The sequence below is a fragment of the Bufo gargarizans genome, chromosome 5 (genome assembly GCF_014858855.1).
Source record: "Bufo gargarizans isolate SCDJY-AF-19 chromosome 5, ASM1485885v1, whole genome shotgun sequence".
NCBI lineage: Eukaryota > Metazoa > Chordata > Amphibia > Anura > Bufonidae > Bufo > Bufo gargarizans.
Genome location: NC_058084.1, coordinates 421,798,430 through 421,811,695, shown reverse-complemented (window position 1 = coordinate 421,811,695; position 13,266 = coordinate 421,798,430). Strand labels below are relative to the sequence as shown.

At 42.8% G+C, this 13,266-nt stretch overlaps 1 protein-coding gene across 6 annotated transcripts in view; it reads left to right on the top strand.

The window, feature by feature from the left end:
- The window catches only part of DIP2C (disco interacting protein 2 homolog C), a 420,623-nt gene that overhangs the window by 277,735 nt on the left and 129,622 nt on the right, over positions 1-13,266 (top strand). For all 6 annotated transcript variants that reach the window (XM_044292962.1, XM_044292959.1, XM_044292961.1 and 3 more), the window contains 5 exons: positions 2,156-2,266; positions 4,331-4,454; positions 5,934-6,043; positions 6,617-6,719; positions 9,991-10,055. In XM_044292962.1, coding sequence (XP_044148897.1) covers positions 2,156-2,266; positions 4,331-4,454; positions 5,934-6,043; positions 6,617-6,719; positions 9,991-10,055 — 513 coding nt within the window. The remainder of the gene's footprint in view (positions 1-2,155; positions 2,267-4,330; positions 4,455-5,933; positions 6,044-6,616; positions 6,720-9,990; positions 10,056-13,266) is intronic.

The following is a 13,266-nucleotide window of genomic DNA, read 5'->3' as shown; positions in this document are numbered from 1 at the left end:
TGTTGTCATCTCATCAAAACGTACTTGTTTCTCCTACTCACAGACCTGTGCAGAGATTTGTCTGTAATTTTCGCTGTAATGAATGGCTGCTGTCCATAACAACATAATCATATCAACTATGAAGTCTCTGCCATCCCAAATTATACTCTCTTCCAATAAATGATGTTATTTTGCTATCTTGTGACTTACTTTGGGATGCTACACACTGTCTGACCGCTTCATGGAGACCTGCTGCAGGGGATTTTATTTCCCCTCAGCTGCTCCTCTCCATTGATTAAAATGTTTAGGGTTCAGTAATGGGAGTAGAATTTTTTTTTAACCTCACTATGTATATTTTACAAACCCATCCTAAAATCCTGCACTTTTTATGCTGGCCAGTAAGCCTAAAGGTGGATTTAGACTGGAAGATTGTCGGGATCGAACATTCCTACGATCACTCGTTCCTGACAATCTGCCGGTCTAAATGGGCAACCGATCACCTGATGGAAGAGTGAAACGGCGATGTATGCGGGTGAGCGATCACAATAGTGACCCCTCGTCCTCATACTGTGGAGGTGATGTGCTTCGTTCCCGACAATCTGCTGCTCGTCTGCCTGTGTAAATCCACCTTAATAGTAAGCTAACAGTTGGGCATCATTCACACGGGCATCCCGGATTTGCCCTGGATGCTTTGCAGGAAACCCGCGCGAGTGCGCACGCAATTTCAGTCAGTTTTGACTGCGATTGTGTTGCGTTGTTCAGTTTTTATCGCGCGGGTGTAATGTGTTTTGCACATGCGTGATAAAAAATTTAATGTGGTACCCAGACCCGAACCCCTCAATCGACATTTTACTTAGCATTCTGTATTCAGAATGCTATTATTTTCCCTTATAACCATGTTATAAAGGAAAATAATACAGTGAATTTACTTTAATGGGGACCGGGGTTGCTCATCCCTATCATCTTCTAGCAACCATGCGTGAAAATCGCACCGCATCCGCACTTGCTTGCGGATGCTTGTGATTTTCACGCAGCCCAATTCATTTCTATGGGGCCTGCTTTGCGTGAAAATATAGAGCATGCTGTGATTTTCACCCAACGCACAAGTGATGCGTGAAATTCACCGCTCGTCTGCACAGCCCTATTGAAGTGAATGGGGTCTAGATTCAGTGCGGGTGCAATGCGTTTACCTCACACATTGCACCCGCACGGAAAACTCGCCTGTGTGAAAGGGGCCTTAGTGTTCCGTACATATCACTTCATTATCTTCACAGACAGGATTAAAATGATGGATAACACTGTTGCATAGATAACACATGAACCACTATTCACAATAGGTGATCTAATCTACTCCCCTCAGTCTATTGTGTCAATCTGGTCACATGTGTAAAAGCGGGTTTACACGGACCGATGGAACAGCCGATTGTCGGGAAGGAAACACTCCTTCCCGACAGTTGGCTGCTTGTTTAGTGAAGGAGACCACGCATATATATGCAGTGATCTCCTTCACAGTATAAGGACAAGGAATCGCTGTTGCATACAGAATCATTGTTTCTGGGCCGCAAATCGTTGTTTAGATAGCACGGTCTGCTAACGGATCCGTCCAGAGTTACAATGGAAGTCAATGGGGGCGGATCCGTTCGAAGGTGACAAAATATGGTGCATTTTTCAAACGGATCCTCCCCCCATTGACTTTCAATGTAAAGTCTGGACAGATCCGTCTGAATACAAATTGTATTTAGACTTTTTTAGTAAAATATAATGCAGACGAACGTTTGCATTATAGGAGCGGATCTTTCTGTACAAATACCAGACGGATCCGCTCCGAACGCAAGTGTGAAAGTAGCCTAAATCCGCCTTAAGGCATATCTCTAAATACAGTTATCTGCCATGGCAAGAGTCAGAAAATAGAAAAAAATTACAAAAAAGGAATTATGTGTCACTGTCTGATTTTTATTGGTAAAAAAAAGTAAAGCTTAAAGAGACAAAAACTGTATTTCCACGACATATATTCTAACATAATTTTAAGAATAGAGAGAGAATTTAAATTTTTTTTTTTTCTCTTTTGGTTATATGTTTGTTTTTTATGTATGGCCATTACACTGCACCACAGATTATCTGCGCAGACTTGTTTAATCTCTTTCTCTCCTCGGTAACAATTTATTTGTTCTTGTAGGTGGCCCTCGTTTTTCCAAATAATGACCCTGCTGCGTTTATGGTAGCGTTTTATGGCTGTCTATTAGCTGAAGTTGTTCCCGTTCCCATTGAAGTTCCACTTACAAGGAAGGTGAGGTGACCCCATTGCTACCTGCAGTGTTCATAAAAATGGCCATGTAATTAGTGCTGCTAAAACCAGTGCTGTGTTTAATAGGTGATGCAGTGATTTGACTCTATTTCCTAGACCTGTGTAAAAGGATCAGTAACTTTAAGAGATGGTGGAAATTTGGTACCTAAAGTTTGTGGAGCATTTGACATCTGCAGCTATTTAATGCAGGGTAAAAAAAACGAAATATAAGGGGCAGGCAGGAGTATGTTAAAAAAAAAAAATCTCACTCACCTTTTAATCCGCCCTTTGGTCCCGCGCCATGGCTTTCAATGGTCCCTGCTGAACCTGGAAGTGATTAGGAACCATTCATGGTAACTAGACCACTGCAGCCACTCACTGGCCTCAGCGGTCACATGTGCAAAAATGGCATGTCACTGCTGAGCTGAGTGACTGTAGCTGTAGTCAGAGGTGCTTTTTTTTTTTCTCAATGAAAATAGTTGGTCTGCAGGGTTTAAGGGACTCCTCGAAAAAAAAATTATATATTTCGACAGATATATTAATCCTGTTTAAAATGTAGACAATGTTAACTTAGACAGGCAGTCTAAAGCTGCATCAAATCTATCACAGCGACTCATGCTGAATATTTTGCCAAAATTCTGGCACGCATTGGCAAATCTTAAAGGGGTTGTGCAAAATCGGTTGCTTTTGGCAAACCTCCAACCCGACCCGTAAAAGGAAGATTATTTTCCTGTTTCCCGGCGCTGGCTCCCCACTCCTTCTCCAGACCTAGCCTACTCCTCTGGGCTCCTTTAATGTCAGACTCATTGGCCGTGGTGGTGACCGGCTCCACTTCTTCTGTCATGACAAATGGTCACATGATGCAAGGGAATCCAGTCTCTGCCGAATTCGGTGATTGGCTGTGGCGATGTCACACCGGATGTTGACATTAAGGGAGCCCCGAGAAGTAGCCTAGGCCTGAAGGAGAAGAAGCAGGGATCCAGCGCCGGAAAGCAGATAAATAAGCTTCCCTTTACAGGTCCGGTAAAATGTGAGGATCAGCTGTGTGCAGTAAATTAATCGTTTTGTTGTTCTTTTGTTGATTCATAAATAGATCTGCAACCAAAATGCACCAAATTCTAGTGCAGGGTCAAATTTTCTACCCTTCTGGATAGCTATTAAATTATAGGTGACCACCAGAGTAAGTCACCACCAAACAACACCTCATATCTCAGCTTACTGCAAATGTGATCAAAAATAAATATTAAGACTTGAAGAAAAAAATTGAAGAGGTTATTACTGACTGCAAAAACTTGATGGTCTGTCCTCAGATTGGTGATGGTCTGACTCAACACTACCACTGATCGGCATATTCAGGGAAAGCTCCATACTTTTTGTAGTGGCTGTGTCTGGTGTTGCAGCTCCTTTCTTCTGTTCAGTTGGACCATCACCAATCAACTGTTGATGGCCTAACCTAAGGGTAGGGCTTCCGTTTTGCAATCTCAGATAACCTAGGAATAGGCCTTCCATTTTGCTGCCTGGAAAACCCCTTCAAAGCCTGTTAATCGTGTATATTTTAATTATCTGAGGCATGAGCCTCACTCAACCATACATGATATCATGTAGCATTTTTAAAATTTGACTTTGAGTTGTTTTGTGCCTTAATCACAAATTAATTTATTCTAGAAAAAAATATGTTAACTGAATGTGAATCTCCTTGTAATGCCACATATTCACAAAGTCGCTGTACATTAGATATGTGAAGGAGATTCAGTCCTCCCAGCTCGGTTTGGTGCTGCCGGGCTGACAGTGTTCACATAGAGATGTAGCCTGCAGCTGGGAGGATGATCAACTGCGAGATTGCTTTAAAATATGCATCTTGCAGCAGAGGAACACACGCCTGATCACACTTGTCATGTTTTCTTTTTCTCCAATTTAAACTGTGTGGGAGTCTAACATGTTTTGCTCTACAAATTGCCCCCTAGTCAAGACATGGACTACTGCAGGATCTGCTCGACACCTATGGACCTTGTGTGACATCCTGTGTTTGCTCTTATATCATGGTATTTCACGTTCTGTCTTCTCCAGGATGCAGGAAGCCAGCAGATTGGTTTTTTGCTAGGAAGCTGTGGGGTTACTGTGGCCTTGACTAGTGATGCCTGTCATAAAGGACTGCCAAAGAGTCCTACGGGGGAGATACCACAATTTAAAGGTGAGCTTCAGGAGCACTTGATTGGAGGATTCTAATCCATGTTATGGGCAGCACGGTGGCTCAGTGGTTAGCACTGGTGCCTATCAGCACTGGGGTCCTACGTTCGAATCCGACCAAGGGCAACATCTGCATGGAGTTTGTATGTTCTCCCCATGTTTGCGTGGGTTTCCTCCGGGTTCTCCGATTTACTCCCACACTCCAAAGACATACTGATAGGAAACTTAGATTGTGAGCCCCATTGGGGACAGTGTGATGCTAATGTCTGTAAAGCGCTGCGGAATATAGTAGCGCTATATAAGTGCATACAATAAATAAATGTTTTGGCAAAAATGATAGGATGTTAATTTATGCAGATCTTCTGTTAAAAAACTTGATGTTTGGTACAGTTCATTGATGTGTTCTCTAAGGAGTCGTGCACATGGTGGAATGTGCGCCAAAATTCTGCCAGCGGCCAAATGCTATCTGCCTCCCCTTGTTTTCAATGGGAGGCAGCACTGCAGTTTGCGGGCCGTTGGTTTAAAGCCACGACTGCATCAAGTCCTTCTTGGTGCAATGTCTAGACGGGTGCTGCTTGAAGCCCCAAAGGGTGTCTGCTCTAGGATTAGCTGATATATGGAGACTTATTTTTCAGGCAGTGCTCCATGGGAAAACTTATACCAGTCAAACCAGAGACCATCTGTAGAGAGAACGGTTTCAGGGTTCTTGCACCTCCGAGTACAGAGCAGGATACTGGTTGGCAACATGTATGGTGCCTTGCAGTGCTGCATTTCTAGGACTTCTCCAAGCTGCCATTTACTAAAAATGCCGGTATCCTGCATACATACAGACCACCATCCCTAGCTGCCATAGTGACAAAGTTGACAATGATGGCTCTGTTATTACAGTGTAAGGGTACAGCCCGATTGTGCGGCTGGCTGCATGGGGTCAAGCCACCACAAAACTGTATGTTGATTGGCTGCCACGGGTTGGCGTGGCTTAGCCACATGTGTCCAGCCGCACCCGAAGTTTGGCATCATGGCTTCCATTATTACACGATCCATGATGTGACAAATCCTAATGTATCTCACTGATACACTGAATGCACTAGAAAAGTAAATCTCTGATAAGATTGGATGGTATTGGGTAAATATCTTAACTTTTATAGTGGATGGATTGTCAATTCCATTCTTACAGAGCTCATGTTTCTCTTGCATTGTAAAGTAATTGCCCTCCCTAATCCCTGGATGTTCCCACCTATTTACCTGAGTAACGCAATGTCCTTGCGTAGTGGGTGGATAGAGAGGAGGTGCCCCTTCTGTCAGGTGATTGGTGGGCTTATGATGGCAGTACCCCTTCAAGCCCTGTGTTACAGGCAATGTAGTCCTGCTACAGAAGTTATAACTATGAACCATCATTCTACTTGTTGGGATAGCAATTGAGATTTTTTTTAACTTTTATTTTTTTCTTTATTTTTTTACATTTTTGTTTTTCTTTACTAAGGTTGGCCAAAGTTGCTTTGGTTTGTCACAGAATCTAAACACCTATCCAAGCCTCCTCGTGATTGGTTTCCACATATCAAAGATGCAAATAATGACACTGCCTACATAGAGGTGAGTATGAGATACCATAGTCCTGGCACTTCTAGATCTCTGAGTAACCTGTAAAGAAGACATGTCACATCCTCCAGAACCTCCAGCTTTCTTTCATAAGTGTCTCTCCTCTAATTCCTGATCTTCCACCCTAGTTTCGTTCCTCCTTCCCCATCCATTGTCAAACAATAGGTGCCATCAGTTTTGGTGGTATGCACTATGAAAGAGCAGTGAACCGGAGCACTGTACAGTCAGCGCAGACGGTGCGAGAGCGGCTCCTGCTATATGCTTTATCGGGATATGCCCATGCTCGGTTCTCACAGCAGCGTGAGCTCTGCAAGAGCCACCACCGATGTTGTACTTGTAAATCAAATTTTTCTTGAAGTGGTTGTCCAAATCGGAACGAGAGTGATGGGGTATCGTTTATATTAGGTTATCCCATTCAGACCTTTTTTTTATTGGGCAGGCAACCCCTTTAAATAAAACCTGTCATATATTACAGAGCTGCCTGACTTTTCCTTACACAGTGAATGATAAAAACTGTCATGTGTTTTATGTTTGTGTATTTATTCTCCTTGCACAAATCTTCTACAGTATAAAACGTGTAAAGATGGCAGCGTGCTAGGAGTGACGGTGACGAGAATAGCGCTCCTCACACATTGCCAGGCCCTCACACAAGCCTGTGGATACACGGAAGGTAAATGCCATCCACGCCTTTCTATTAAACATGTGAAGAAGTTAGTTGGTTGATTAGAATTGAACAGGCTGTACACTAGTTTGCATGTTTCATATGTCATTTGTATTTGGGTCAGCGCAGCAGTTACCAGGCATGGTTCCTGCAAACAGCTGATCAGTGGGATTCCAGGAGTTGATCTGATATTGATGACCTACCCCTATCCCTATGGATAGGTCATCACCACGTGAAGGAAAATTCCCATGTCAGACATTGATGGCATATCACTAGGATATGCCATCAGTGTGGGGTAGATGCCAGATCCACGTCTGAGGACATGCTTCTATTTCCAGAAGAGGGCCCCCGAAGTGAAGGAGAGCATACTGTGCAAGCGCAGCCACTCTCAGATTGTCTCTATGGGAGTTTGGAAAGTAGCTATCCGCTGGCTCAGCTATTGCCAGAAGTACAATAGCTGTAAATGGAGAGGTGCATGCGCAGTGCACTCTCTATTTAGCGCTATGGAAATTCCAAAAATCGCTGAGCATACTTGCTCAGCTATTTTCAGGACTCCCGTAACAGTGAATGGACTTTACTTTGGAAATAGGAGCAGGTCCCAAAGGTCTCAGTGTCTGAAATGAGCAAACCTTCTTTAAGTCCCAGAGACCTCTTATAAAACACTTGCAGAATATTGTGAGCCCCAATGAAATGTCAGCACTGTTATAGAGAAGGTTCTAGCAGAGAGTACAATGAGAGCATTAAACAGGATTTTCCTCCCAATTTTTTATGTCAGTTTTTTTTTTAAACCATACAGAGATATTGCCATTTGTCTCTTTTGATACGGCGTCCATATTTGCACAGTTTGGTACTATATCCAGAGAGCAATGAGTACAGCCACCACTGGTCAGGTCCTCCGCTTTCTCTCCATTGCTCCCTTTTATTATATACTGTATACTGAAAAAAAATTCAGAACAATTTAGGCTACTTTCACACTGGCGTTTCTTGGTCCGCTTGTGAGATCCGTTTCAGGGCTCTCACAAGCGGCCCCAAACAGATCAGTTTAGCCCTAATGCATTCTGAATGGATGCAGATCCATTCAGAATGCTTTAGTTTGGCTCCGTTCCGCCTCCGTTCCGCTCTGGAGGCGGACACCAAAACGCTGCTTGCAGCGTTTAGGTGTCCGCCTGGCGGTGCGGAGCCAAACGGATCCGTCCTGACTTACAATGTAAGTCAATGGGGACGGATCAGTTTACATTGACACAATATTGGTGCAATTGTAAACGGATCCGTCCCCTATTGACTTTCAATGTAAAGTCAGGAGTCCCTATTAATATACCATCGGATCAGAGTTTTCTCCAATCTGATGGTATATTTTAACTAGAAGCATCCCCATCACCATGGGAACGCCTCTATGTTAGAATATACCATCGGATTTGAGTTAGATCGTGAAAACTCAGATCCGACAGTAAATTCTAACACAGAGGCGTTCCCATGGTGATGGGGACGCTTCAAGTTAGAATATACTAAGAACTGTGTACATGACTGCCCCCTGCTGCCTGGCACCACCTGATCTCTTACAGGGGGCACCACCCGATCTCTTACAGGGGGCTTAGTATATTCTAACTTGAAGGGTCCCCATCACTATGGGAACGCCTCTGTGTTAGAATGTACTGTCGGATCTAAGTTTTCACGATCGTGAAAACTCAGATATGAAAAAGCTGTTATGCAGACGGATCCGCACTGAACGGATTCCATCGTTTGCATTTATAGGTGCGGATCCGTCTGTGCAGGTACCAGACAGATCCGCACCTAGCGCAGGTGTGAAAGTAGCCTTATTTGCATATGGGTTTATGCAAAGCTTATGTGAACGGTACCTATTATTTTAGCAAACAGTGACGTGTCAGAAGATTTGATCGGTGGCAGTCCAGGTTCTGAGACCCCTGCGGATTGATAAAATGAAGAGTCCTAATGACTTAGCTCAGCACTGTGTCCTTCACTTCTGTTGAGCTGTCCTCAGCTCTCAGAGTATACAAAGTCCTAGAAATTCTCAAAAAAATAAAAATTGGATCAGCTCACCTCCATGCAGGTATGGTGCACGCAATCTGGGCTGGCAACCTAGAACAATGCAGGAAAAAATGTGGATAGATCGGGCAATTAGATAAAAACAAATTCCTTTATTGTCTCAGAACATAGTAGAAAATTTTTAAAACCACTGTTGCTTAATCGTTTCAGACATACAAGCCCTTTCTTGTAGGCTTGTATGCCCGAAACACGTAAGCGACAGTGGTTTTAACATCTTTCCACTATGTTCTGAGTCAATAAAGGAATTTGTTTTTATCTGAGTGCCGGATCTATCCACGTTTTTTCCTTCATAGAAATTCTGTAGACTTTCTATGAATTTGTATACCAAGAGCCAAACCGAACAGAAATGAAGGGTCACTATGACATGTCAGAGATTGCATCCGGATGGACATTGGTGGCAAAACACTAGATATAATACCAAGGTCTGATCGGTAGACGTCCCACCGCTGATCACTAGAAGAAGAAGAAGAGGAAGAAGAAGAAAATCCCCTTATTCTCCATCAGTGGGGAAATTGTGGTGTAACAGCAGCAATCCCATTCACAATAGGAGCAAAAATAAGAGTAATTAGAAATTAAAGAGTAAAAACTCAAACAACATAACACAGAATTTACTAGAACAAAGTGGCAGTAGTGGTAGGAAAGCGAAATGCCACCTCATCTCCACTTAACTTTCAGAAGACAATTTCACACAGCGGTGACCCCTGCTGATTGGATATTCGTAGCATATCCTAGTGATGTGTCACCAATGTCTGCCCTTAGACAATCCCTTTAATCATTCAGCACAGTGTTAGGCATTGATTCACTGCTAAAGCGCTTGAGATGAGAGTTGGTTCTACCTCTTGAACCACCACTAACATTATCTTCTGACTTGTCCAAAGACACACCAGAAGTGTTTATTATATTTTTTTTTTTTTGCTTTAGTGGATTTCTCCTGTAAGAGTTGGTCACACTGGTTCTTGTCTTGGTGTTTTACAGATACCAGTATGGCTTTAAGTGTGTATAACAGGTATAATTGGCAGAATAGAAAGTTATACAGTAAGTGTCTTGCACATAGTGACTTCATAACCCAGTAATCTCCTCTCCCTAGTGTAGATTAGTCCTTACAGATTTGCAGTAACCGAGGATACTTTAGAATGTAGTTTAATGCTATTATTGGTTTCGTTTTGACTTCATTTCAGATATTTTCTTATACTGATATTTTATCTCTTTTGTGTAGCGGAAACCATTGTGAATGTTCTGGATTTCAAGAAAGACGTGGGGCTTTGGCACGGAATCCTGACGGTATGATATAAGGCTTTCTACTACTTCTCAGCAGTATTACTTCATTGGGGGGGATTTATTAAGACTGTTGTTTCCTGAGCTGGAGGCGGATGTGCCTAATTAACAATATGATGAGGAGCATCCCTCATCATAAATTAGGCGCATCCTCTGGCAGTCCATGTGCCTAAACCGAAATCTACGTCACATCAGAGCTGCCATAGATTTCTGGATTCATTTGTGGCAGAAAACTGGCATAATTGCCAAAATTTATTGTGGCTTCTTGCAAGTGGTGAGGGTGGCTTAAAAACTGCCACTTGAGACTATTTTAATTTTTTTTCCAAAAAGTTGCAAACACACAGTTTGACTTTTTAACACCCACTTTTCAGGCACAACCTAAATGATAAATGTCCTCCATTGAGCAGAAACCACCTCTTAATTCAAACCATGAAAAGGGTTTGCTCTCGGCAGAAGAAAAGCTTTCTAAATACCGTACATATGGAAGATACATAGACCATTGATAGATCCCGTGCATTAACATCTACACAATTTTTGGAGTTGGAAAAGCTATCACAATGACACACAACAGAGGAAAAACGGGCAAGATCCAACATTCTTTATGATTGAGCAGAGCCCTCCGTGCACGGGAAGGTCCATGTCTGGTCATTTTTTCTTCTCAATATCTGAAAAGATACAAAGAAGGCGCATAGACAGGGACGGATTCCTGCGTAGTCTTGGTATATTCAATTATTTGTGTAAAATAGCAGCGCGTTTTGCGGCTGGACCAGCCCCTTCCTTCGGCATCATGCAATTTTTGTGTTGCCTAAGGAAGGGGCTGCTGTTTTACACAAATAAATGGATATACCAAGACTACGCAGTTGAAAGTTTCCTCAGCCTGCAGCACCCGCTAGAAGGCTCCTTTTTCTTCATGTCTGATCATCATCCTGGAGAAAGCAGCTGTGCCGTATGACTTTACCGTCCTAAGGCACATGAGCGCATCTAGTTGAGGATCACCGACTTCATGTTTCTACAGCAGGTCTTTATGTAAAAAAACAATACTTGGTGCCCTGGGAGCAGCGTAAAGTGGTTCCTCATGCACCTGATGGGCTTGGTTGGTTTACTTGTTGTTCACAATACCATACCTGCCAAACACAAAGTGTTAGACCGTAACCCAAAAAGCATCAGAGATCAAAGCACAGATGTTTTCAGCCTCATTGTGTTTTCATGAAGCGTTGCGTTTTGTCACGCTGCAGGATGAGCTGTCCGCGGAGGGCCTTTCATTGGAAGAGTCACTTGGAGCCTCGCAGCAGCGGCTCGCACTATTCACAGTAGCACCTGTTATATGAGTGTGTACTTCCATCTTCGCTTGTCACAAAGGACCTCTTAAAATCATAAAGCCGACGCTAGCCCTGCATTTCAGATTACATCAGTGCGGTTGCTTGCTCTATAGTTTGAGAACAACTGTCCGCGACCAAACAGTCCTGGTGATTCACTCTCTGTATTATCACCTGCTCTTACCCGCACACAAAAGTCTTTGCTTTCCTGTATCTCATGTTTCTGTCTGGGATCATCTTCTCCTCCACTTCACCTCGGTGGATCATTCATTTCATGAGCAGAGCATTTACAAAGGCTTTATTATAGCCATTCGTGGTGTTATTTCAGGATTATTGTAATTATAGAATATTGATAATAATGAGCAGATAATTTTCTGCTCATTATTGCAGCAGCAGCTGTAATAAACCAAGGTCACGTTCAAATAGATTTTGTTCACCTCAATCCATCCCTGTATGTATTAAAATTCCCATGCTTCCATTGTGCCAAATTTAGATTTTTTTTTTTTGTTAATATGCAGATTAGCTTTTGCCTGCACCGAGGAGCTACCCGTGGCTCTTGGGATGATAGATCCCCTCCTTCAGCTTCCTATCCCTCCCTCTGAAGGTTGATTTGCAGGGCCACGCCTTAGCTATGTCATCCTGCCTGGCCCCATCTTTTTCACAAGCACCATGCGATTAGACATCTGCGCATACGCAGCAGAGTTATTTTCATCCTGGCAGAGACTCTGAGCTGCTGCTCATGCACCGATGTCTAATTATACAAAACTATACATCAGTATTCTCCGCTACTCCTTGCATGCGAGTGAAGACTCCTTTTAAGGACATGATAGTCTAAGTCTGTTTCCTATTTAGGGTACTCTCACACTAGCGTTTTTCTTTTCCGGCACTGAGTTCCATCCTCGGGGCTCTATACCGGAAAAGAACTGATCAGTTTCATCCCCATGCATTCTGAATGGAGAGCAATCCGTTCAGGATGTCTTTAGTTCAGTCTTTTTGACGTTTTAGGACGGAGAAAATACCGCAGCATGCTACGGTTTTCAGTCTGGCCAAAAATACTGATCACTTGCCTGAATCAATAAAAAATGTATTAGTGCCGGATCTGGCATTAAAAAAACCTCAATTCCGGATCCGTCCTTCCAATCTGCGCATGCACAGACCTTTAAAAATTTGAGAAAAAAAAATAGAAACTGATCCGTTTGTCCATATGACAAATGGACAGACGGATCTGTTCTTGCAATGCATTTGTGAGACTGATCCGCATCCGGATCCGTCTACAAATGCTGTCCCTTTGCATGCAGATTGCCTGATCCGGCAGGCAGTCCCGGCGACGGAACGACTTGCCAGATCACTCTGCCACAAGTGTGAAAGTATCCTTACTAAAATTCCAGTATTTTGCTTTGCTCTTCCTTTAATTCTCATCAACATTTTATCCAGAAGCCTCTAATTGTTGCATATGTGTTTATTGCTATATACAAGATCTATAATTTAGAAGGCATAGGTTCACATCTCCGTTTTATTTTCCATTCTTCTGATCCATCAGAACAGAAAAAAAAAAAAGAATGGATCCTGTATTTTAAGCATCCGTTATGCTCAGTTATGCTAATTTTGCATCCGCTTTAGCCATTTCCGTCTGAGATCTGTTATTTTAGACAGAAAAAAAGTTCTCCATTTAACTACTTGTTTTTCCATCTAAAATAACGGATCACAGACGGAAATGGCAAAAACAGATGCAAAATTAGCATAACTGAGCATAACGGTTGCTCAAAATATAGAATCTATTTGTAATTTTTGGTTTTTTGTTCTTCTGACGGATCAGAAGAACAGAAAATAAAAAGGTGATGTGAACCTACCCTTATTAATATGTAGAACTGCTGCTGCCACAAGTGGGGTGGGAGAAGGAC